This window comes from Triturus cristatus, chromosome 1_1 (assembly GCF_964204655.1).
Source record: "Triturus cristatus chromosome 1_1, aTriCri1.1, whole genome shotgun sequence".
Lineage (NCBI taxonomy): Eukaryota > Metazoa > Chordata > Amphibia > Caudata > Salamandridae > Triturus > Triturus cristatus.
This window is the reverse complement of record NC_140579.1, coordinates 27,578,128-27,604,383: the sequence shown is the minus strand read 5'-3', so window position 1 is coordinate 27,604,383 and position 26,256 is coordinate 27,578,128. Positions and strand designations below refer to the sequence as shown.

The following is a 26,256-nucleotide window of genomic DNA, read 5'->3' as shown; positions in this document are numbered from 1 at the left end:
CTCTGAGGGAATGTCTTAGTGAAGTGCGCAATACTTCAGGCGTGCGCGCGTCACAACGTCTCTCTGGATTTCTAACAACTAGACCGCAGACCCCAGCGCCTTAGCGGCCATCTTGGAATTGCGGGCATGCCACCAACTCGACCATTGAAGCTTATTCCACACCGAAGCACCTCTTGAACTTAATCCCTTGCGCTTCGTTTTGGAACTCACGTTAGGGATCCTGACAGTACCCCCCACCAAGGATGGTCCTCCCACTCTGGGCTTGGTTGGATTGCGCTGATAGAAAAGTCTTATTAGTCTAGGAGCATGAACATCTGAATCTAATTCCCAAGACCGCTCCTCAGGACCGTAGCCTTTCCAATCGACCAAATAATACAGTTTTCCTCTAACTAATTTTGAGTCCAGAATTTCCTTTACCTCTAACTCCACTCCTGTATCTAGCTGAATTGGGTTTGGAACTAATTCCTTTCTCAAATTAGGAACTGCCTTCTTCAAAAGGGAAACATGAAACACAGGGTGTATCTTAAATTTGGAGGGCAGGGTCAATTTATAAGTCACTGGATTAATCTGCTCTGCAATAGGGTAAGGACCAATAAATCGTGGCTGGAATTTTTGGTTCCCTTTTAGTCGTAAATTTTTTGTATTCAACCAGACTTCATCTCCAATTTCTAGTGGAGGAGGTATCTTTCTTTTCTTATCTGCGTACTTCTTATATTTCTCCTTAGCCTGTTCGAGATTCTTTGATGCTAATTCATGTACTGAATTTAAATGAGTCACCAAATCCTTGACTGCTGGGACTGAAAGCTCCACATCTTGTATTACAGAATTTGGATGTCTCCCATAATTTAAGTAGAACGAAGAATACCCAGTGGACACATTCTTCGCGTTATTATGAGCGAATTCTGCTGTCCACAAGTAGTCCGGCCATTCTCCATCCTGTTTCAGCGAGAACAACCGTAAATATTGCTCCAATTCCTGGTTCACTCTTTCTGTTTGTCCATCCGTCTCCGGATGGAAACTGGTGGAGAAACGGGTTTCTACTCCTAAACCTTTCATAAAGACCTTCCAGAAATGTGAGACATATTGGGTTCCCCGGTCAGATATTATGACCTTGGGTATTCCGTGTAACCTGACAATCTGTGTACTAAAATGACTTGCTAACTGTTTCGCTGTAGGGATTCCTTTAAGGCCAAGAAATGTGTCATCTTCGTGTATGCATCTACTATTACTAGTATTGTATTTGTCCCATGACAGGATGGTAAGTCTGTAATTAAGTCTAGGGTGATTGTATGCCAAGGATGAGGAGGAATAGGCAGAGGTTGCAATAGCCCCTGAGGAGCGTGCCGTTCTGATTTTCCCTGAGCGCATATCTCACAAGTCTTTACATATTGTTCAATGTCCTTACTCATCAGTGGCCACCAATATTTTCTTTTGATTAAATCTGCTGTCTTGAACTCTCCCTTGTGCCCAGCCAACAAGTGATCATGACATTCCTGTAAGGCTTGTTTCTGCAACGCAGTTGTCGGCAAATACAAAGCACCTTCTTTTAATGGTAATTCATCTCGAACTTCTCTTCCAGGCTCTAGTTGCGCCCACTTCTGCATTTCTTCTGGGGTTAGGGCTTGCTTGACTTTTTCTTTAAAGTTCAGTATGTCTGTGGCGCCGACAATCTTGGCTTCCGGAATTATCACCTGAGCATTTTGTGGTCTTCTTTCTTCTCCAGTTTCCAACCTGGACAAGGCATCCGCCTTTCCATTCTGTGCACCCGGCCGATAAGTTATCACAAAATCATAATCAGCAAAATACAGTGACCAACGAAGTTGGCGAGGTGTCAAGGTTCTGGCTGACTTCAGGAATTTTAAGTTACGATGATCCCTGTAAACTGTTACCACAAGGTGGGCTCCCATTAGATAATGTCTCCACTCCTTGAAGGCGTCTTTTATTGCCAACAACTCTTTTTCTGTAATTGTATAATTAATTTGAGCTGGTGTCAACTTCCTAGAACGATAAGCCACTGGGTGTAATTGGCCAGTTTCCTTATTCCTTTGAGAGAGAACTCCTCCAATCGCTAGGTCCGAGGCATCAATCTCAACATAAAAGGGCTCCATCGGATCGGCATGAAGGAGAATGGGTGCCATGGTGAACTCAATCTTCAAATCCTTAAAGGCTTGCTCTGCTTCTTCCGACCATTCAAATCGTGCCCCTTTCTTCAGTAGTCGAGTCAAAGGTAGTATTCGTCGAGAGAATTCTCCAATAAATCTCCGATAAAAATTTGCAAACCCAATAAACGCTTGGACTTCCTTGACACTAGTGGGTGACTTCCATTCTTGTACTGCTTGAATTTTCCGTTTGTCCATATGAATTCCTGTTGGCGAAATCACAAAGCCCAAAAATTCTACCTGTGAAACTCCAAAGGCACATTTCTCCAACTTGACAAATAATTTGTTCTCTCGCAGTTTTTGTAAGACTCCTCGAACTTGTGTTTGATGCTCCTGCGTATCCTTTGAATAAATCAGTATGTCGTCAATATACACAATTGCACATTGATCAATAAATTCACTGAGTACATCATTTATAAAGTGTTGAAACGCTGCAGGTTCATTACACAATCCATAGGGCATCACCTGGTATTCAAATAGCCCTAAGCGAGTCCTGAAAGCCGTCTTCCACTCGTCTCCCTCTCTAACTCGAATAAGGTGATAAGCTCCTCTTAAATCCAACTTCGTGAATATCTGTGCTCCTTTGATCTGGTCCAATAAGACGGAGATCAGAGGAAGAGGATACCTGTTCTTCTTTGTTATTCGGTTGATGGCTCTATAGTCAATACACGTTCTCAACTCACCCTGCTCCTTCTTAGGCACAAAAAAGAGTGGCGAGGATACTGGAGATTGGGATGGACGTATAAATCCATTGGCCAGGTACTTGTCGATATATTCTCTCAGGTGATGATTCTCTCGTTCGGTTAAGGCGTACACTCGACTGCAAGGCAAATTCGCCCCTGGCTCTAGGTCTATCTTGCAGTCGTAAACACGATGAGGCGGCAGTTGCTCCGCTTCCTGTTCGTTGAAAACATCCTCGAAATCTTGATACTCTGGTGGTATTGATTGCGTCTTTATTACGCACACAGAAACTTCTGCTGAGCATAAGGCGTGAGCCGGGTTCAGTTTACTTGTTTCCTTGAAAGCTCCAAAACAGTTCTCTCTGCAATATGCTGAGTTCATTTCAATTGTTCTGTTATTCCAATTAATTGAAGGATTGTGCTCCGTGAGCCATGGAAGCCCCAATATAAGTTGAAATTGAGGGGCATCAATTAAATTAAAGTGTATAGCTTCTCTATGCCCATTCTCTTGAATCAGCTCCACTAATTCTGTGTGACTTGTGATAGGCCCTGAGGATAGATTGGTACCATCGATCGCTCTAACTGGTTCACTTCTATCCTTGGCGATTGCTTGCAGCCCAATTTTTGCCGCGAATTTCAGATCGCAGAAATTACCTGTGGCTCCTGAGTCCACCATCACCGTTACTCCCTTCATAGTTTCTTGTCTGAACCGGATTGTCACAGATAGAATCAAGTGGGGCGAAGACGACTGTAAAGTATTCGCCAACCGATGTTCCTGGGGAGTTGATTTTAGATTCGCATCCACCTGCACAACTCCTTCTACAGGTGGTGCTGCGAGTTTTCCTTCGGCTTAAATGAACTCTTTGGCTTTTTTGGACAATTCCGCACAAAATGCCCACTAGATCCACAGTACATACATAAATTGCTAACTCGCCTTTTCTCCTTTTCTTCTTTAGTAAGCGGCCCCCGTATGGTTCCTATTTGCATAGGTTCAGTTCCTGAGATTCCTTCTGTGCCTCTTCCTGCTTCAACTTTCGCTCTGTCGAAACGCGGAACAGTACTTCTGTATTCTCGTCTTCTCTCTCCCCTTCGCTCCCCCTGCCGGAAATCCAGTTCTAGTACCAGGTCTATTAAGGTGGAAATTTCAGTTGGACGATTCGGTATTTGAGCCAAACCATCTTTTAGTTCATCTCGCAGGCCTCGATAGAATATTGCTGTCCTCTTGTTCTCCGGCCAATCTGTTTCCATTACTAGTTTGTTGAACTGAGCAAGATAAGCCACTAAGTCTCTATTTCCCTGCTTCAGCTCCAATAGTTCGTTATCTACAGCTTGAGAAATCCGTCTTTGGTCAAAAATTCTCAGAAATTCTTTCTTGAACTCATCAAAATTCTGCAATAATGGATCATCTCGCGAAATTATCGGCATTGACCATGCCGCGGCATCTCCACTTAGATATGACAAAATGAAGGCTACCTTAGATTGCGCATCATGAAAAATAGAATGGCGACACAGGAAATGAAGTGAGCACTGTGTAATAAACACCGGCGCCTTTTGTGGGTCCCCACTAAATCTCTCGGGCGCTGCCAACGGTATCACTGGCGATAAGGAATGTATTACTTGTGTTGCCAGCTTATTTGTGTCTCCCATAGATGTGGTGGGACCCTCCCTTCCGGCTGAATACGGTTGTCTTATTCTCTGTGCTAACTCTGCTGTCTCTTTCCTAGAATTCATGACCTCCTGCCTTAGGCTTTGATTCTCTTCTTTAACTCCTACCAGTTCATTTTGTATCGCCTCTAGGACCGACCCTAAGGTCTGTAAATTTATTCCTTCAACCATTTCTTTTCTGTTCGGGTGCAAGATTTAGGACGTGGGCACTTCACTCCTGTCAGAGCTCACCTTCAGCTTCTCGCTGATTACTGTTGTCTTGCACAGGAACAGAAGTCGCTAGCTTCCCAACTCCACCTACCAACCACTCTGCCCCAAGATATGCTTTGGCGCCAACTGATTAGTGAGGGGCAAGGGGGAAAGTGGATAAAATAATAAACAATAAGAAGAGACTGGTTCTGGACCTTCTGGTTTCCTATCTGGAATTCTTCTTCTGCTTTCAGTCTGCTACTGAAGACTCCTACAGGTAACTAAACACACAGCAATTTATTATTTCTTCCTCTCTACTCTATCGTATCTTTTTCCTTTCTTTTCTCTAGTGTTCGCTACCTACCCAGAATCCTGAACTCTGTGCTGCTCTTCCTGTCAGACTCTGCCTTCTTCTTTCTTGTTATTGCTGTTGCTATTTATCTGTAAAACATGTTTAAAAACCTACCAGTAGTTTTAATTTAGTGGTAGCTTTCTCTTTCCTCTCGTAGTTTTTTCTTTATTCTGCTTTTTCTTTTACATTCTAAGCTGTCGTCTTTTCGATAATCCCTTCCTGTGTTTTCTCCCCTCTGGTTATCACTGTGCTAGGTTTACTCAGGTGAGTCTATCTCGTATCTTCTCTATTTAACTTTTCTTTGTCTGTTTGTAGTCTTTTCGTCTCTCAAGACCTTTACACAATATTCATAAATGTTCTCTTTTTCTCTTACAGGACTCTGAACGCTTATCGCTGCTAACGACAGTAAGTCTTAAATTATTATTAGCGGTTCTTCATCACTAAACATTATTGACATTAATGTGCCTGTAAATTCTTCCTATAATTCACTTAGCTTTCTACTTGTTCTTTTCCAGGCGCGGCTGAAGTCTTCCCTCGTTTTCTGAGGAGACGAGGTGACTCCGTACTCGGCATCCGTAAGTCGTCCTTCTCGGATTCCAGGCGTCTTCCTTTCTACTTCGGTAAGTATCGGATACTTGTCTAGGAATGGTTCACCAAGGGTTGCTCTCAAGAAAATCTTCTACTCTAAAAGAATTCACTTCAAAACTGGGAACACTCGCGGAACCTGACTTCTCTGAGGGAATGTCTTAGTGAAGTGCGCAATACTTCAGGCGTGCGCGCGTCACAACGTCTCTCTGGATTTCTAACAACTAGACCGCAGACCCCAGCGCCTTAGCGGCCATCTTGGAATTGCGGGCATGCCACCAACTCGACCATTGAAGCTTATTCCACACCGAAGCGCCTCTTGAACTTAATCCCTTGCGCTTCGTTTTGGATCTCACGTTAGGGATCCTGACACAGGTCTAACACGTGTCCCCTCCAGCTCAAATGTGGGGAGAACTACCCTTCCCCTTGGGAGTTCTCTTCACTCAGGTGGAAAAATCTTGACAGACCATCAGCATTAGCGTGTTCTGTACTAGGGCAGTGTTCCACCGTACAGTCCATCCCCTGTAGGGAAATGAACCACCTCAATAACTTTTTTTTCTCACCCCTGACCTGCATCAACCATCTGAGGGGCCTGTGGTCTGTCTGAACCCGGAAATGAGTCCCAAACAGGTATGGTGTCAACTTCTTCAGTGCCCAGACCACAGCAAATGCCTCATGCTCATTTGCACTTCACCTGTTTCTGTGGAAGTAACCTCCTACTGATGAAGGCTACAGTTTGGTCTAGGCCCACCTCATTAATCTGTGATAGAACAGCCCCCACACCATGCTCTGAAGCATCTGTTTGAGCAATGAATTTCTTTGAGAAGTTGGGTACCTGAAGCACAGGTGCTGTGCATATGGCAGTCTTCAGGGCGTCAAAAGCCTTCTGACAGGTGTCAGTCCAGTTCACTTTCTTGGGCTGCTTCCTGGAAGTCAGCTCAGTCAAGGGTGTAACAATAGTGCCATACCCCTTGGCAAACCTCCTGCAGTACCCCGCGAGTCCTAAAAAGGCTCTCACCTGCGTCTGAGTCTTGGGGGGGTTCCAATGCCAGGATGGTATCAATCTTGGCTTGTAGGGGTGCCACAATCAATCAATCAATCACTGCATTTGTAAAGCGCGCTACATACCCGCGAGGGTCTCAAGGCGCTGGGGAGGGGGGGGGGTGCTACTGGTCGAAGAGCCAGGTCTTGAGGAGTCTTCTGAAGGCCAGCAGGTCCTGGGTCTGTCGTAGGATGGTGGGGAGAGTGTTCCAGGTCTTGCCGGCGAGGTAGGAGAAGGATCTGCCGCCGGCGGTGGTTTTTCGGATGCGGGGGACTGTGGCGAGGGCGAGGTTGGTGAGCGGAGGCTTCGGGTGGGGGTGTGGAAGCTGAGTCGGTTGTTGTGGTAGGTGGGTCCAGTGTTGTGCAGTGCTTTGTGTGCGTGGATCAGGAGCTTGAAGGTGATCCTTTTGTTGACGGGGAGCCAGTACAGGCCTCTCAGGTGAGGTGTGATATGGCGGCGGCGGGGGACATCGAGGATGAGTCAGGCCGAGGCGTTCTGGATGCGTTGGAGTCGTCTCAGGAGCTTGTTTGTAGTTCCTGAGTAGAGGGCGTTCCCGTAGTCGAGTCTGTTGGTGATGAGGCCCTGGGTAACGGTTTTTCTCGTGTCGAGGGGGATCCATTTGAAGATCCTGCGGAGCATACGGAGGGTGTTGAAGCAGGACGCGGAGACGGCGTTGACTTGCCTGGTCATGGAGAGAGTGGAGTCGAGGATGACCCCCAGGTTGCGTGCGTGGTCCGTTGGTTCCGGGGCTGTGCCTAGTGATGTGGGCCACCAAGAGTTGTCCCAGGCTGATGGGGTGGGTCCGAGAATGAGGACCTCCGTCTTGTCTGAGTTCAGCTTCAGTCTGCTGTCCTTCATCCAGTCGGCTACGGACTTCATTCCTCTGTGGAGGTTAGCTTTGGCGGTGTGGGGATCTTCGGTGAGGGATATGATCAGCTGGGTGTCGTCGGCGTAGGAGATGATGTTGAGGTTGTGTTGTCGTGCGACGTGGGCGAGGGGGGCCATGTAGATATTGAACAGCGTCGGGCTGAGGGAGGATCCCTGTGGGACACCGCAGATGATCTCGGTGGTTTTGGAGCGGAAGGGTGGGAGGCGGATGCTCTGGGTTCTGCCGGAGAGGAAGGATGTGGTCCAGGCCAGGGCCTTCTCTTGGATACCGGCGTCATGGAGGCGTGCTGATAGGGTACGGTGGCAGACCATGTCAAAGGCTCCTGATAGGTCCAGGAGGATGAGGGCGGCTGTTTCTCCTTTGTCCATCAGGGTCCGGATGTCGTCAGTGGCGGGGATGAGGGCGGTCTCGGTGCTGTGGTTGCTGCGAAAACCGGATTGGGAAGGGTCCAGGATGTTGTTAACTTCGAGGTAGCGGGTCAGCTGTTTGTTGACAATCTTCTCGGTCACTTTTGCCGGGAAAGGGAGCAGGGAGATGGGCCGAAAGTTCTTGAGGTCCTTGGGGTCCGCCTTGGGCTTCTTCAGAAGGGCATTGATCTCGGCGTGCTTCCAGCTTTCTGGGAAGGTTGCTGTCTCGAAGGAACAGTTGATTGTTTTCCGGAGGTGGGGCGCGATGGTTGCGCTGGCTTTGTTGAAGACGTGGTGAGGGCAGGGGTCCGATGGGGATCCGGAGTGGATGGAGTTCATGGTTTTGATGGTGTCTTCGTCGCTGACGCTGGACCAGACGGTCAGGCGACTGGTGCGAGTGGTAGTCGCAGGGGTGGTGGACTCGGTGGTGGGTGTGGGGGGGTCGGAGTTGAAGCTGTCATGGATGTCTGTGATCTTGCGGTGGAAGAAGGTGGCCAGGGAGTCGCACAGGTCTTGAGATGGCGGGATGTCGTTGGTGTTGGAGCTGGGATTGGAGAGTTCTTTCACGATGCTGAAGAGCTCTTTGGTGTTGTGTGCGTTGTTGTCTAGGCGGTCCTTGAAGGCGGTCTTCTTGGCGGTCCTGATGAGTTGGTGGTGTCTGCGGGTGGCGCTCTTATTATTATTATTATTGATGCAATTTATAGAGCGCACGGCTACCCCAAATAGGGGTGTCCCGGCGCTAGAGATAGGTGAGTGGTGACCAGAAAAGCCAAAGGGACCTAAAAAAGCCATGTTTTCAATAATTTTCTGAAGCTAGATTCAGTATTAACCTTCCGCAAGGGCTCTGGAAGGTTGTTCCACAGTGATGCAGCCCCCACTGTGAAAGACCTTCCACCCAAACGAGCCTTCGCAAAGCGCGGGGCTTGCAACAGCGTCTGAGAGTTTGAGCGTAACACCCGATTTTGTTTGTATATGCTCAATCTTTGCTTCAGATATTTAGGACAATTCCCATTTAGGGCCCGATACGCCAGAATCATGGCCTTAAATTGGATTCGCTTCTCCACTTTCAACCAGTGGAGCTTCTGTAAATACGGAGAGACATGTTGTTTAAAAGGTATTCGTAACACCAGTCTCGCAGCCGCATTCTGAATCATCTGGAGACGTCCTATGGCATATTTGGGTAGGCCTAAATAGAGACTATTCGCATAGCCTAACCTGGACGTGACTGTAGCGTGTACTATAGTTTTTCGACAGTCCTCCGGTACAAAGTGCAAAATTTTTCGTACATTTTTCAGGGTGCTAAAACAACTAGCAGACACCTGCTTAATTTGAGCAGAGAAGGAGAGATTTGCCTCCCATTTCACACCCAAATTCCTAGTGTAGGAACCAGGTATAGGTGGTGTCCCCATCTCTGATGGCCACCACAGTGCTGGATCTGGAGCTAAGCCCTTGCCAAAAAACAAGACTTCAGTTTTTCCGGCATTGAGCTTTAGTTTATTAGCATTCATCCAGCATACTATATCTTGAAGGCAGCCCTTAAAATTCTTGAAAGTATCTACCGACCGCTCCTTAAATGGAAAAACCAACTGGGTGTCATCAGCGTACGAAATTGCCTTGACCCCCCAGTTGGCAATAAGAGTGAAAAGCGGAGCTAGGTAGACATTAAACAACAGGGGGCTAAGGGCTGAGCCCTGGGGGACGCCACGTTTAATTGGCTTAGGTCTAGAAACAAATGATTGTTGAACAACTTTCTGGGAGCGCCCACTTAGGTAAGATTGAACCCAAGCTAGCACCGTCCCACCAAGACCCGCATTTTGTAGTCTCTGGATCAGGATGCCATGGTCTACCGTATCAAAAGCCGCGGACAGGTCTAGGAGCATCAGGAGTGCCGATGCTCCTGAATCCAATGTCCATTTTACCGACTCTGCCACCTCGAGAAGAGCTGTCTCGGTACTAAAACCTGCCCGAAAACCCGATTGCGTGTCATGAAGAGCACGGTTCTGCTCTAAGAACGGGGTCAATTGGCATTGAACCATTTTCTCCAGCATCTTACCCGGGGCAGGAAGCAAAGAAATGGGCCTCAAATTGCTAAGGTCACCCGGGTCGCCATTAACTTTCTTCCTCAGAGGGAGGAGAGATGCGTGTTTCCAAGAATCGGGAAAGATACCTGTCTCTAAGGAGGTATTCCAGATATGGCGAAGTCTCTCAATCAAAGATGGAGCTAACATTTTCCAAAACTTTGAAGGGCAAGGGTCATCTGGTGCGCCCGACCTACATTTCAATATTTCTGCTAATGCCTCCTGGTGCGATAGCTGGGTAAAGTTTAAAAGTGTTTCCCTCCCGCCACCATCTGCAGTTGTTTCAAGTTTAACCGTGGCCTCGGAGGGAGTAAAAGAGTCATAGACTTTAGAGATTTTGTCGTCAAAGTAGTCAGCGATTTTTTCGCACCCTTCTGCAGAGGCTGTAACCTCGAGTTCACTAGCCTTAGGTTTAAAAAAGGATTGAACTACTTTAAAAACTTCTGTGCCAGAGTGGTTCGCATTCTGAATGCGTGCTATAAGGTAGTCTCGTCTAGCAATTTTTAAAGCCTTATGAAGTTCTTTTATCGCTTTTTTATAAACCACTTTGGCTAAATCACAGTAGGCTACTCTCCATTGGCGTTCCAATTTTTTACAATGACTTTTTTGTTCTTTCAGGGACGCGGAGAACCATGGCGCCGAGGGAGAGCATCTATCTGGTTTCCTCATTCTAATAGGTGCGACTGCTTCCATTGCGTCCCCAATCCATTTGTGCAGAATAACTGCATCTCGAGTGGGGTCGTAGGATAGCTGAGGATAACTCTCCCTCAGTATGGGGCTTAAGGATTCCGCCGACAGTTTCTTCCATTCTCTTTTTTGCACCATCTGAATATTTTTTACTAACTTGACAGTCGGGAGAGTAATTGAAAAGGGAATTAGGGAGTGGTCCGACCAGGTCAGTGGTAGTGGGGGCCCTATTACGGTATTTTGTATATTCGAAAAAATAAGGTCTAACGTGTGACCTGCCATGTGTGTCGGAGAAAGCACCCCTTGTAGGAGGTTTGCCCCCTCTAAGGCTGACACAAGTTGCGCTGCTTGTACGCAATCTGGGTCGTCTACATGTAAATTAAAGTCACCTAAAACCAGAAAATTCGAATAGAGCACTGATTTTTGGGCAATGAGATCACATAGAGACTGCACGGCCGTTGCTGCACATGCAGGCGGTTTATAAATAAGAATGCCAGCTAGGGCAAATGCAGGGGTAATCTGGAAGCAAAAATGTAAGCCTTCAATACCATGCAGGAGCAGCGAGGCAGAAGACACAAGCTCCCAGGAATCTCTAAAGATAATCGCTACCCCTCCACCTCTTTTTCCCCCTTCACAATTAACAAAACATATTTTGAACCCTGGTGGGGTAGCAAGTGAGATCGATGTTATTGCATCAGCGCTCAACCAGGTTTCTGTAAGGAACAGGGCATCCCACTTCTCTTCAATTAAAATTGACCAGATCTCCTCGACATGTTTAGGTAACGACCTGCAGTTCACCAATCCCAAACTAAGTGCGGCCCTCTGATCGGAGAGAGAGCTTTGGGAAGCCTGCCCCACCCCCACCTTACTTTGAACCAGCGTCTGACCACATTCTATGCAATAGTGTGGCAATCGGGAACGAGCCAGATCAAGCTGATGTGCCCTCCTACAGACAGCGCCCTGGAGGCTTAAAAGTAACTCTCGTGACCACCGTAGGTGGCTCCTTCCAACCATCCCGGCAGCGTGGCTGGCGCTGGCCGCGTGAGGGACGCGGACGGGCGCAGACGGGCTTGCCTTAGGCGTGCCTTCGGCGCACCAGCGGCGCGCCCGCTGCGCGGCCGCTTCGCGGCCTCCATATGAGGGCAGAGGGAGGGAGGAGCAGCTGGGAGGTGGGAGCGGGGCGGCCAATGGGAGTCAAGGGGGCGGGCTGCAGGGGCTCAGCGGCGGGGTAAAACCCGGGGAAAACCCGGGGGAAAACCCGGGGAAAAAACGGCAGGAAAAGACGGCGGGAGAGTGACAACAGAGCACAGGGGTACAGAAAGCAAAACACAGGGGCACAGAATGAGAAAACAAAGTGGCACAGAAGCCAAGCGCAGGGGTCCAGAATAAAAAAGGGAGCGAGCAGTCAGGCGGCAAAAGCTGCAACGGAGGTTCAACCCACAGGGGGCTGCGTGGGGGATGGGGGAAGCGACCTGTCTGGTGACAGGGTCAAAGGTCGCTCTCTACCACCGCTTCGCGGCCTCCATATGAGGGCAGAGGGAGGGAGGAGCAGCTGGGAGGTGGGAGCGGGGCGGCCAATGGGAGTGAAGGGGGCGGGGCTTCAGGGGCTCAGCGGCGGGGTAAAACCCGGGGAAAACCCGGGGGAAAACCCGGGGAAAAAACGGCGGGAGAGGGACAACAGAGCACAGGGGTACAGAAAGCAAAACACAGGGGCACAGAATGAGAAAACAAAGTGGCACAGAAGCCAAGCGCAGGGGTACAGAATAAAAAAGGGAGCGAGCAGTCAGGCGGCAAAAGCGGCAACGGAGGTTCAACCCACAGGGGGCTGCGTGGGGGATGGGGGAAGCGACCTGCCTGGTGACAGGGTCAAAGGTCGCTCTCTACCACCGCTTCGCGGCCTCCATATGAGGGCAGAGGGAGGGCGGAGCAGCTGGGAGGTGGGAGCGGGGCGGCCAATGGGAGTGAAGGGGGCGGGGCTGCAGGGGCTCAGCGGCGGGGGAAAACCCGGGGAAAAAACGGCAGAAAAGACGGCGGGAGAGGGACAACAGAGCACAGGGGTACAGAAAGCAAAACACAGGGGCACAGACTGAGAAAACAAAGTGGCACAGAAGCCAAGCGCAGGGGTACAGAATAAAAAAGGGAGCAAGCAGTCAGGCGGCAAAAGCGGCAACGGAGGTTCAACCCACAGGGGGCTGCGTGGGGGATGGGGGAAGCGACCTGCCTGGTGACAGGGTCAAAGGTCGCTCCCTACCTGGTGCCCCAAATACACCACGGAACCCTGCCCGATCTGGCACTTACTCTCCTTGATCGTGAGGCCTGCCTTTTGCAGTGCCATCAACACATCCCAGAGGTGGCGCAGATGTACTTCCCAATTGGCGCTGAACACTGCAATGTCATCCAGGTAGGCGGCACTGAAATCCTCCAGTCCAGCCAACACCTTGTTGACCAACCTCTGAAAGGTGGCAGGGGCATTCATCATCCCAAAGGGCATAACCCAGAATTGGTAGTGCCCATCTGGTGTGCAGAATGCCTCTCTTTGGCCCCATGAGTTTAGGCGATCTGCCAGGATCCAGATGTCAAATCAAACGTGTTGAGGTACCGTGCAGACCCTAACCGATCAATGAGCACATCAGCTCTGGGGATGGGGTACGTGTCAGCCCTGGTCACTGAATTGAGTCCTCGGTAGTCCACACAGAACCAGAGTTCGGGTGTGGCACCAGGCACAGCGGCCTTTGGAACCAAGATCAATGGGCTGGCCCAAGGACTGTGAGAGGAATCAATCACCCCTAAGGCAAACATCTTGGAGACCTCCTCCTTGATGCAAGCTCTCACCCTGTCAGTCACTCTGTATGTTTTGTGCTTAACAGGAGGACTGTCCCCAGTGTCCACATCATGGACGCACCACTCAGTGATACCAGGAACCAGGGAAAACAAATCAGAGAATTGACCCAACAGTTGGCGACAATCTTGCTGCTGATCGGGGGTCAGGGTGGCTGAGAGGTTGACACCATCCACTAACCCATCTTGCTCTGTTGCACACAGGAGGTCAGGAAGAGGCTATGTCTCCTCCTCCATTCCATCATCTGTCGCTAGAAGCATGCCCACTTTGGACCTTTCTAAGTGGGACTTCAGATGGTTAACATACAGGACCCCCAAAGGGTTCCTAGGAGACCGCAAGTTCACCAAATAGGTGACATCACTCTTGCGCTCCACCACCTCAAATGGTCCGGTCCACCTGTACTGGAGTGCACAAGGCTCTACAGGGGCCATGACCCAAACTTTCTGACCAGGTTGAAGCTCAATCAGATTGGCATTCTGATCGTACCACTGCTTAATTTCCTCCTGGATGGCTTCCAGGTTCGCCTGAGCGAGTTGTCTGAATCGCCGAGTCTGGTTCCTGAAGGTCAGCATGTAACTGTATACATCCTGGGGAGGTTTTCTGGGAGATTGCTCCGAGCCTTCCTTGACCAGACTCAAAGGTCCTCTTACCGGGTGTCCATACAGCAGTTCATAGGGACTGAACCCTAGGGACTTCTGTGGCACCTCACGGTAAGCAAAAAGAAGGCATGGCAAGAGGACATCCCACTTAAGCCTCATAGGTTCCTCAAGACTCATAATCATGCCTTTAAGGGTCCGGTTGAATCTCTCAACCAGCCTATTGCCTTGGGGGTGGTAAGGAGTGGTGAACTTGTATGTAACACTGCACTACTGCCACAGGGACTTCATATAATTAGATATGAAGTTTGCACCATGGTCTGACACCAACTCTCTGGGGAACTCCACACAGGAGAATATCCCCATCAGTGCACGTCCAACCACGGGGGCTGTCACTGTCCTGAGCGGGATGGCTTCCGGGTACCGGGTAGCATGGTCCACCAAGACCAGGATGAACCTGTTGCCCATGGCTGTCTTAGGGTCCAGTGGCCCTACAATGTCAATGCCCACACGTTCAAAGGGGGTACTGACTATAGGGAAAGGTTGGAGAGGATCCTTTTGCTTCCTTCCACTTTTCCCACTTGCCTGGCAAGTTTGAAATGTCCTACAATGAATGTCTGAACTCTTCAGCATCTGGGGCCAATAAAAGTGGATGACAAGCCTTTCAAAGTTCTTGTCCTTCCCCAGATGTCCAACTAAAGGCACATCATGAGCCAACACGAGTAGGAAGGCTCTGAAACGCTGGGGTACCACCAGCACACAGGCTGACCCAGACTCAGCAATCTTAGGCTCGCTATACAGGAGGTCGTTCTCCCAGTAGATCCAATGTGATCCAGACTGATCTCCTGCTGCCTGGTTTGTGGCCTGTTGCCGCAAACCCTTAAGAGAAGGGCACTTCCTCTGCTCTGCACAAAATTCCTCCCCGGAGGGTCCTCCTTCTTGCTGCCAATGGGTCAGCTCAGGTAAGTCCCCCAGTTCAGCAACTTGCTCCCCTGTAGGTTCCAGGGCATCCACCTCAAGGTCTGCCTCCTCCTGGACTGTGAGAACAATGGGGGCTGGTTTCCCATGCCCCCTACCTCTTCTCTTTAAGGCAGGTTCCTGGGCCATACTTTCAGGCTCCAGGATCTCTTGAACACCCTTACTGGCTGCCATAGACCGAGTGGTCACACACGCCCACTCAGGCAGAACCAACATCTCCAAATGAGACCTTCTCTCCACCTTAGCCCAAGGGGAGTTCCCTAAATCATTGCCCAACAGACAATCACCAGGCATGGCTGGCCTCACAGCTACTTGAAGAGTACCAGAGACACCCCCACTCAATGGAAATTTGAGCCACCTAACACTTGCTCTGCGAGTTGTCCGCAGCAACTACAGGGAAGTATGCATGGGGTATAACCTGTTCTTTGGACACCAACCAGCAACTGACAGCTGTCACACTAACCCCGGTGTCTCTTAGAGCTTCCACACTATCGCCATTGATGGCCACCCACTGCCTGTTCTTCTTAGTGTTATCCGGCAGCTGGGTCTTAGGGACCATCTCAAAGTCTCCTAATGAGACAAGGGACATTTCTGTGGGATCCCACCCACCTTGGGCACCCAACTCCTCCCTCCCAGGGCTACATTCACCATCTGACGGGGTGGTGCATGTGGTGGTGCTTTGGAATCCTTCATGGTACACTGGGCATCATACCAATGGTGGCCCACTTAACCACACGTAAAGCACTTGTAGGGGCCCCTCTGAACAGGTTTCCCTGTTGGGGCCTCTTGCTTCTTCTCAGGGGGAGGCTGGGAACCCTTCCCTTGGTTCCTGTGGGAATTACTTTGGGGCCCTTTCTGGAACTCCCTCCGTTTACCCTTGTCCCCCACTCTTCTGCTGGGGACCCTGCCCACCTTTTTGCGTAGTCTCCCATATGACCCTTGTGGACCCTGGTACTGACCCAGTGGTCTGCCTCCTCAGCAAACTGTCTAGGGTTAGTTAACCTGCTATCAATAAGGTGCTGGCATAGCTCTGGAAAACAATTAGCAGACAAGTTCTCCCATGCAAACAAATCTTAGAGCGCTTCAAAAGTATCCACTTTGCTACCCTTCACCCAACCATCCATAGCTCTGCAATAGAAAGATACATATTCTACTCAGTGGTTGCCTACAGCTTCTTACAATTCCTGAACCTCTGTCTATAGCGTTCTGGGGTCAAACCATACCTTGTCATCAGGGTTTCCTTCATGTGGGTATAAGACATCCTATTCTCACTGGGTAGGTCTAACAAAGTATCCCTTCCTTTACTCACAAAGCGGCACCCCAACCCTGCTCCCCAATCCTTCTCAGGGACCCGTTGGGCCAACATTGATATCTCATAGGCTGCAAACCACTGCCCAATATCTTCATGCTTATGGAAATCTTTTGATGACATCCTTGGGGATATATACCCTGCCTTCTGAAGGCACAGATGGAGCGCTGCCACCAAAGGGATTGATCTCCAAGCATTTTGCCTTGATTTATAACTCCCTCAACATCCTCTCATGCTCCATTCTCATTCTCTCCCTCTCCAAGGACAACCTGTTATTCTCTCGTTCCCTCTGACCCTCAATCTTAAGCTTAGCCATCTCCATTCTGTGCACCCTGGTTCTCTCCCTGTCTTCCAGCTCTCTGGGGGACAGGTCTTTTGAAGAGATGCTACTGCCAGGTGGGGACGGTGCCCCTTCCCTAGCTGGAAACACTGGCCTATCCAGCTGCCCATCTGCATCCCCAGATGTCTCCACCACCAGCTCAGGGGCATTTCTAGCTTCTACCCAGGTCCTCAGCGCCTTTTGGTAGTCATTGTTTTTGGAAACGCCTGGCGTAGCAACTTTCAATTTTTTGCAGAGATGCTTGAGCTTTTCAAATTGTAGGTTTCCAACCTCTCTTCTTCAAAATCTAGATCCATAGATGCAACAGATGCTGGTCTGCTCATGGCAGCAAGAATTGGCAGTTCTGAGGGAAAATAACAGTCCAAGGAAAAAAAAGATTCTACCCAAAAAGTGTGTGTTCGCATTTGGTCTGCACTCACTAGTAGTGTACACTAAGTACTGTATATGGGTCACAAATGCAAGTTTAAATCCTCACCGCTGACCACCAATGTTAGAACTGGGGGTCTCTAGTTGGCAGAGGTAGGTACCTTTGACCAAATAGGGACCCTTGCTTCTAAGTAATGGAAAGGGGATTACATCTACTGGATAATCCTTGCTCACCCCCTTTTTAGCTTGGCACGAGCAGACAGGCTTATCTCAGAGGCAGTATGTTAAGCATTTGTGAACACGTACAGTAATACAGGGAAAACACTACAGATGGACACCACACAGGTTTTATAAAAATAAATATTCTTTATATAGACTTAACACAATTCCACAAACAACAAAAATCCACAATACTGTACTCAAAATAGACCTAGAGATGGTAGAAGTCACTTAGTTCAAGTTGATGATAAATGCGACACAGTTCTCACAAAAGTACCTGGATGCGTAATGCAAAACAATTTTTTTTTTGGCAGGGATGGAGATGCGTCGGTTTCGTTGGTTCGGGGAAGACGATGCGTCGCACCTCAATGCTTGCGCAGAGTAGGGGATGCGTCTTGGTCCTTATCGGAGAGGAGGTGATGCGTTGATTCTCATACTGCGTTTCGGTTACGATGCGACAAGATGGCGCCTCGATGCGACATTCCGGTGCGATGCGATAAAATGGCGCCCTTGATGCGACTACGTGAAGACGATGTATGCACGCCCGGCGGCCGTGCGGCAAACTCTGTAACTTTGGATCCGCGACAGGCCCTGCGGCACACTTCTCCGGTGATGCGACGGCGATCGCTGCAGCGGCAATATTCTTCTCCGGTGATGCATCGGGTAAGACCTTTGATGAAGGCACGCTTCTCTGGTGATGCGGCGGCGATACGCTTCTCCGGCGATGCAATGGCAACAGCTGCGACAGCGACACGCTTCTTCTCATTGAGTCGCGCTTACAGCTCCCGGCGACACGCAGGCTTCTGCAGACAGAATTCCCATCAAGGAAATTCAGAGTGGTAGCTGGTGGTGAAGTATTTTTGTTAAAGATTACAGGTCTGTTAAAGATTACAGGGATCTGTTAGCATGAGCTGAAAGCCATTTTGTACTTGGCCGGCATTTTAATTAGCTATTTGCTAGCCATTTGCTGTTTCCCTCTTCCAGAGCCTTGCACATGCTCAGAAGGGCCTAGCTAGTAGAATGCACCTGCTCCTAGTATAGAACTGTCAGGCTGTTCTAACTGATGTCAGCAACTCATTACTCCTCCTTCTTGTTGACTGTGCATTTTCTGTATGACCATCTATGTGTGTAACTCTTCTCATGTGTACTTGTACCGCCTTCTTTTGAGCCCCTGTGTGGGTATATAAGGCCCCTGTTCTCTGTACTCCTTAGAATGCCTCCTACAGTGACTTGAGATTACTGTGTGACGCAATCTCCCTCATCTGAGGTTAATAAAAAAGATGTCTTTTATATTACAGCTTCTGTGCCAATCTCTTCTTTGTTGGTTTAAAAGGACCAGGTGTATCAGTGAAACCCCTGAGAAGGTTTTGATTTCTTCAATTGGTGCCCTCTGTGAGGCTCATCAGAGAAGTGGCTATCCAAGGGTGTGATCTTAATGGGAGACAGGAATCTACTGAGGAGGACAGAACAGGACTCTAGTAAGAAGGTACCCTAAACTGAGATTCTCTGTCTCTGCAGCCCAGTATATTTCTGGTCTTCCTGATTTGAGTCCTCCAACTGCTTACCACTCCTGACTGAGAACATTTTTGGCGTTAGTATTCTAAAAACGACCGTTTCGTCACTCAGAACTTGGCACTGAGGTTGGAGACCTATGGTAGGTAAGGTCATTTGTGAGATAGTGAGAGAAGTGCGCCGGGTGCACAGACAAAGTGATATAAACGTGAGATATAACGTGATATAACAGTGAGATATAAAGTGATATAACATGAGATATAAAGTGAGACATAAATAGTGATATAGAGCAATATAACGTGATACAAAGTGATAAAGTGATAACGTGATACAAAGAGATAAAGTGATAAAGACGGGTCGAAATGTCGACGCCCTTTTAACCGAGCCTGGATCTTGAATCCTATTCCCCACGTGCCACTCTAGAATGGAAGTCTATGTGAATTGAAATTGTAATATATTTGTGACTGTTTTGTGTCCAGGCTCCTAAGGACTGTGATTTACAACCAGTCCCATTTGTTTTCTGATATATTAAATTTTTCTATGCCATCTTTTGAATATCCTCCCTTTTCATTACTTCACACTTGAGCACCCTTCTTTTTATGCACGTTCCCCCTGGAGCAACCTTTTCTATGAAATTGATAATGTGGATAAAATTATCTGACTCTCACCATTTGACTTGAAAATAAATTGCTTTGTGACCCAGATTACGTTTTTTTTACACTTTTATGCTAAAAATAATGTACTAAGTCTTATGAGCCGAAAGCTCATAAAATCATTGTTTGATTTATAAATGAAGGTCTAGGACCACTGTTTATTGTATTATACTTTACCCAGGTCCGTTGATCATTATTGGGTTACTCTATTTTTTGTAATAGCCCCAACACAGGCACCCATGCACCACATGCAAAGGGGCCTCTACTACAAGAAGAATTGTTTTTGTGAAGAAAGAGACACCTTCCTACACAAAACAATCCCTCAATGAAGGTTCCTCTTTCTATGTGTGCATAGAAAAAGGAACAATGAGAAGAAAAAAAATATTTCTCCATCCTCTGAAAGGCGCAGTGTTTTCACACAATCCCAGACATTACAAACCTTTGAAATACATTGGTGAATGCACGGGAACGCCCATACTCCACCCATGGAACACCTCCCAGAATGAAACGTAATGCACTGTAGCACAAGCCACTGCATTATTTTACATTTCTTTATAAAGCCGTGCAAATAAGCACAAATTGTCCCTGGCATGGCTTTGCAAATATCCACTAGCATTTTGTGTTGTGGCTGCACCGCAAAAGTGGCACAACCACTACTCAAAAAGTTAGTAAATCTGTCCCTTGCTGTATGCCAACCAATATGTTTATGGCTCTCTGAAATGGCCAATATCCCCCAAAAGCAAACAATCATTTCTACGTGATATGACTGATATCTCAGGCATTTCTCCTCACTGTAGGAGACGGCTATCACCTGCACTAGTGATAGCTAAGACGTGCATACTCAGACATTGGTACTTGGCTAACCTGCCAACGAGTAAAGAATGGATGACTGAAATAAATAAAATAGACTCATATGAACAAACTATTTATAGGTTACAAAACAAAATGCCTGTGTTCCTTAAAATGTAGTGTACCTTCCTGCACAAAAACAACCCTGCATGTAACACAGGCACCCTTGCAGCATGGCACAAGGGTGCCTGCATTGGCGCTATGCAGCAGATTGTGGGCTAACTCAGGCAGAGAACAGGAAAGGGCCATGCATTCATGGATATGGTGCATTCCTGCCATCTCCCTGTCACGCTACGCAGCAAGTTGTCTCGCTGCGTTGCATGGAAGTATGAAACATCTGGCCCGTGATCTCCATTTATTGATACAGGGATGAGAGATTGACACGAACGAGGGAGAGTCATTCTGACTATTGCAATGATTTCTGACAGCCGCCTCGTTCATGTAACACCTCAGCTCTTCCTACACATACACATACAGCAGTGTGACCCGACAGAAACAACCACCCATATCCCAAAGGAAGTATGGGCAGACCACCAATACCAAAGTAGGATATTTAGGATTCCAGCTGTTACTAAAGCATAACAGAAAAGCAGACAGGACATTGGGAAACGTGTAGCATTGATAATGGTGTCAGAGGTGGATAGTGCACGGTTTGTGCCACCGGGTTCATGTATATAAACGGACACCTGCATAAACTACTCAGAATGTTAAAACAGCATCTCTATTCGATTACCTCAAACCAAAAATGTAAGTGTCACCTCTGCTATTTCATACACCCTCCTTTATGCAAATACCACAAATAATATGATTTCGTTTATTTTTCTTTATTGTCTACTATTGATGATAATGTATGCTACAAACATGCTATATAATAGGGTTGTAATACATTGTAAGAAATTGTTCTGACTCACCATATACAGTTCATTCTGATCTGGAAACATCCATATCAATGAAGAAATATTACAGCAAAAACGAATTAGATTAATACAATGAATGAATTCATTAACACAGACTCTGCCCTTAAACACATGCATTGCAAATAAACTGTGATGTTTTACAACAATCAGTCACATGTAAACATATGACTGCATCCCAGGACAGAGAACCATATTACAGGATGAATAACCCTTCCAAGATTGTCTTCCCTGCAGTGAAGCACATACAGACGCTGCTCTTTGCACATAAATCCTTCTGAAGTTACTTCAAGCATTAAAAGGGTGAAGCTCCATTTACAAACTCACTGTCTCAAAAGCAACTCCTGGAAATACCAAGGACACCTCGAACAGGCTACTCAAGAACAAAACGTGTATATTTATCGACTCTAGATGACGCGCTGCAAGACTGGTCTTTCTAGAGTGAGAAACTACAACTAGACTCAAACAACAATAAAACAAATGGAATCACCACTTGAACCGCTCAGGTACATTCCAGTCTTCTATTCTTATTCAACCAACCAAAAATGCCTACTCTTTGAGTTGTATCAGCAGGGACGCAAACCCATCCCTATTGGCTGTCCTCAAAAAAACGCCTGTTACGTTAAACATTTTTAATGCTTTCCTGCAAAGGGCCCAATGGTTGAAAAAAAGGATGATGCAATTTTGGACTCAATTTTCTGCCCCCGCCACCACAAGGAAAATGCAAAATTAAAATATTATAGTGACTTTCAAACTTCCAGTCTGAAACTATAAATGGCCACATAAAGTTAAACGTTCTTTGGTGTTAATGTTTGGCCTGAACAGAATGATGTAACATTTGGGAATGAATATGCAGCCCAGCAGTCCAGCGCTAGAAGTCAAGATGGCGAAGACCTCCACGGCCACCATGTACCTGCCCTTCGTGCTGACATAAGCTGGAATGAAGGAGACCCAGACGCTGCAGAACACCAGCATGCTGAATGTGATGAACTTGGCTTCGTTGAATTTATCTGGGAGGTTCCTGGCTAGGAAAGCCACAGTGAAGCTGGCAAAGGCCAAGAGGGCCATGTAACCAATCACAGTGTAGAAGGCAGTGATAGAGCCCATGTCACACAGCAGGATCTTCTTGCCAGTCTCAGAGTGCATGTCAGTGCCAGGGTGAGGTGGAGAGGTGAGCAGCCAAGAGACACAGATTGCCACTTCTCCCAGTGTGCACAAGAGGACAACAGAGCCAGACATTCGGGATCCCAGCCATCGACTCAATTTGCTGCCAGGCCTGGTAACATTAAAGGCAATCACTACAGTGATGGTTTTTGCTAAAACACAAGACACAGCAACAGTAAAAATAATCCCAAATACAGCCTGTTGGACCAGACAGGTGAATGTTGCAGGCTGCCCAATAAATAAGAGAGAGCAGAGAAAGGCCAAAATTAGCGAGACAAGGAGTGTATAGCTGAGATCCCGGTTATTGGCCTTCACTATTGGGGTGTCCCGGTGTCTGATAAAGATTCCCAGTGATCCAGCAGTGGCCACGGAGAACATAATGGCCACAGTGGTAAACATCACACCTAGGCTATCGCTGTATGAGAGGTAGTCAATGACCTTCAGGAGGCATCCATCCTTCCTGTCATTCGGCCACTGGTCCTCGGGGCACTGCATGCAGCTCTCCATGTCTGCAAGAAAGTAAAAAGGATATCTGCCATTTCCACTCTTTAAACTGTTACAAATAGTCATTTGATAATGTAATAAAACTATTTCCTACATTACTTTGAGAATGTTTTGTTAGGGAAAATAAAGTGTTAATTGTTGACTTCTTTAGATAGAAGGATTAGTGTCTGATTTAAACTTGTGCGGTTCTAATGCAATCATTATCACACCTCCCACCCTGCAAACCCAGAAAGGAAACTGGCAGTAACACTGCACCTCGTATGAGTGATACCAGGGGTTGGCTGAAGAATGTTGTTGAACTGCTAGAGGAGCAAAAATACATTTATTTTAAATTTGTCTGGATCACACGGTGAATTTGTGCACTTAATAGAAAAAAGCAACTTGACTCATTATTATCCCATTCTGGGTAAAAGCTGTCTATCTCCAACCACCTTCCCAATTGATAAGGGTGGAGGGAGCTTCGCTATCCACTATTTAAGACCCTCCTCCCCGTTAATGGAGGATCTTAATTCAAATGGTTCCAAGATAACTTTCCAAACAGTAGAAGCCCAGAATCTGAGAGCTGGTTAATGTGGCACATTGGATTATGGGTCATTGTATTAGGGACGGCAATCAAAGTGTCATTAGGGAGTGGAAATGAGAACCCCCAATCAAAGTTCCAGTTAAAGAAGTATGTCTCCCTCCCAGAGCAGCTTCGACCTGCCTCTTGCAGGAGGATAACATCCCTCAGCCTGAGATGATTGATTCACCCATTCATCACATGATGCTCTCTGAACTATCAGCCTCAATGGTAAATCCGGTAGCAAAACAGCAGGTTATCTGAGGACACACAATAGACATTATCACCTGTACTTTGAGATGGACAAATAAGAATAAAGGGGAAAGAATCAAACCCTCCAATCTCTGGTAACCAGTCTGATCCATCACGGGCTCAGCTAAACCAGGTTAAGTGTAGAAGACAAATAGGCCAGAAAGTGAAGACTGACTTAAAAGTGCTCAAAACATTCCCAGATGGCCGGTTACCGCTGCACCCCCTTGATGTGACAGATCCTGAAGAATTCACCTATAACATTATTGCTACTGACACAGTTTGAAGCCCTAAGATGGTCTTATTTTGTACCCAGCCTAGTAATAATATTGAGGGTTTAAGTGATATCACTAATCAGGTGGCTGATGAGGGATTTGTTATAATGTGAGAAGTTTGTCTTCGTGGTCAGGCTGGCTAGAGACTGAGGTGAAGGTTCGAGGCACCCTCTGACCAGTGTCTTCAAGCAGCCTGCAGTTGGTCAAGCCCCAAAAGGGCTGGTGACCGAGAGCAATTTTGGTATTAGAGTCACCCTAATTGTAAGCAGGATGTACTATCACATGAGTCCTGGTGAATGCCCTTGACGCCTATCTTTTACACAAGGGAGATGAAACACATTGACTTCACATGAGGGTTTAATGAATTATTCTGGTATTTTTATCTTTTAGACCTAAATAATGTAGTATCTTCATCTTTCCGAACAAAAATGTTATCCTGTTCTGGTGATGCTTATTTATTCTAGAAGATGTTTTCTGTCGAGAGAGCTTGTACCATTGAGATGTATGAATGCAAGGGTGGGCCCTCCTACTAATAAACTGATGAAGAGACATGCGCACTGCGTAGTTTATGCCTTCCTTCAGGAATAGAGACAGGCTTACAAGCCACATCATGCATTCCTTAGCATATGAAAGAGAAACTAGAAGCCGCATACTAGGCTGTTTTCACAACAGCTGGGGATGGTCGCCTCTTTAGCTTTTGTATTATCCTTTATCCATCTTTTATGTTTATCCTTGTGTACATGAGTAGACTCTTATAGTGCCCTAAGAAAAGGAGCAATCACTTCAACCAAACTGCTGTCACATTACCCGTGGAGGAGCATACAGCTGAGGATCTCGGACTCTATTACACTAGAGATGGTCAAACCAAGTAGGCAAATCATGTTTTACTTGTTGCGAATAAGAGGTAGGTTTACTAGCTGGCCACACGTATGACTTTATTTAGACAGCTGCTTGAGCTTGAACTTTGAGGGGTACACACATGAAAATGTAATACTGTTAAAGCATCTTAGATAACTGGATAATTTACAGTATTTTTCTTTTCCTGTTGCAGTTGCTGGTTGCCGTTTGGGGATTCACCCGGCCATCCCTTGCTGACCCTGTCCTCTGCTGCTGTCCACTGTGTTGGTCTCCCCTCGTCGCCGCCACTCCACCAACGCGGCTGACGAGAGGGGTGGACCACAGGTTCCAGGAGGCTCAGCGGCGCTAAGCCGTCAGCGGGATTCGCGCGCCAGGCGGCGCTTGAAATTGAGGAGCGCCCCCGCCTCGCGGGCACGCGCGCGGGCACCGCCGGGCTAAGCCCGGGCAAAGGGCGGGCCGTCTGTGGCCGTCCGGGGCTGGACAGGGCTGAGCTGGGCCACCCCCCTAACCTGCAAGATCGTTATACGGTGATTTGGGGCTGTCATATACAGTTTATTGTAAGACTTAGTTTGTGCTGATTTGGCGGGTTGTGTGAAAGGTGGTCATAAGATCCTCGCGCTATTCGTTTGATCACCACAAGACATGGCTAAGAACTTTAACAAGGCGCAGACAGTGGGAGGGTCTGGAACTTTAGACGCCTTTTTGAAAAAAGTCGAACATGCTGTCTCCAAAGAAATTGAGTCTGTGGAAAAAAGGTTGTCACTAGAGCCCTTCTCTCAACCTTTGTTGGCTGCCCCCTCTGGGTCTTCTCACTCTATTTCCCCTGGGCCTGCACCTGAGTTCTATCATCCCAGCGTTCAATCATCGCTGAACATGTCCAGTCCCTCTCCTTCTCTCTCCCCCCCAGTTTTACGCACTAGGCAGCCAAAAACCTCCTCTGTGGCCCATGTTAAAGTTTCTAAAGGTAAGAGGAAAGCCATTCACGCTCCTAATGGTCCTCGTCAACATGCTAAACAATCCAGAAATAATGATCCTATTAAGGGGGTGGCTCACCCGGTAGAGAGTCCGGCGGTCGAGGTGACACACTATCCAGGTAGTAGTGATATGGAGCCTGTTGCCCAGGGGGGGGTTGTCATTTTTAGAGACATGCTAGCTGATGTAATTAAGCACCTTGACGAACGATTGAGTAGGTGTATATCCCCAGTCTTGGATAGACTCAGCGAAATTGATAATAGACTTACTCTTATTGAGCGCCACATTGTTGTTCAAAGCGCCTCGGCGCCAAGGTCTAATCCCTCTGTTTTACTACCCCTCGGTGAAATTACTACTAGAGTAGCGG

General features: G+C 47.6%; 1 protein-coding gene across 1 annotated transcript; it reads right to left on the bottom strand.

Annotated features, from left to right (window-relative positions):
• Positions 1 to 22,076: 22,076 nt before the first annotated feature.
• LOC146869215 (vomeronasal type-2 receptor 116-like) lies at positions 22,077 to 22,981 on the bottom strand. Its single transcript, XM_085653477.1, has one exon. The coding sequence runs from the start codon at positions 22,977 to 22,979 to the stop codon at positions 22,077 to 22,079; it is 903 nt and encodes a 300-aa protein (XP_085509603.1). The 5' UTR covers positions 22,980 to 22,981.
• Positions 22,982 to 26,256: the final 3,275 nt, after the last annotated feature.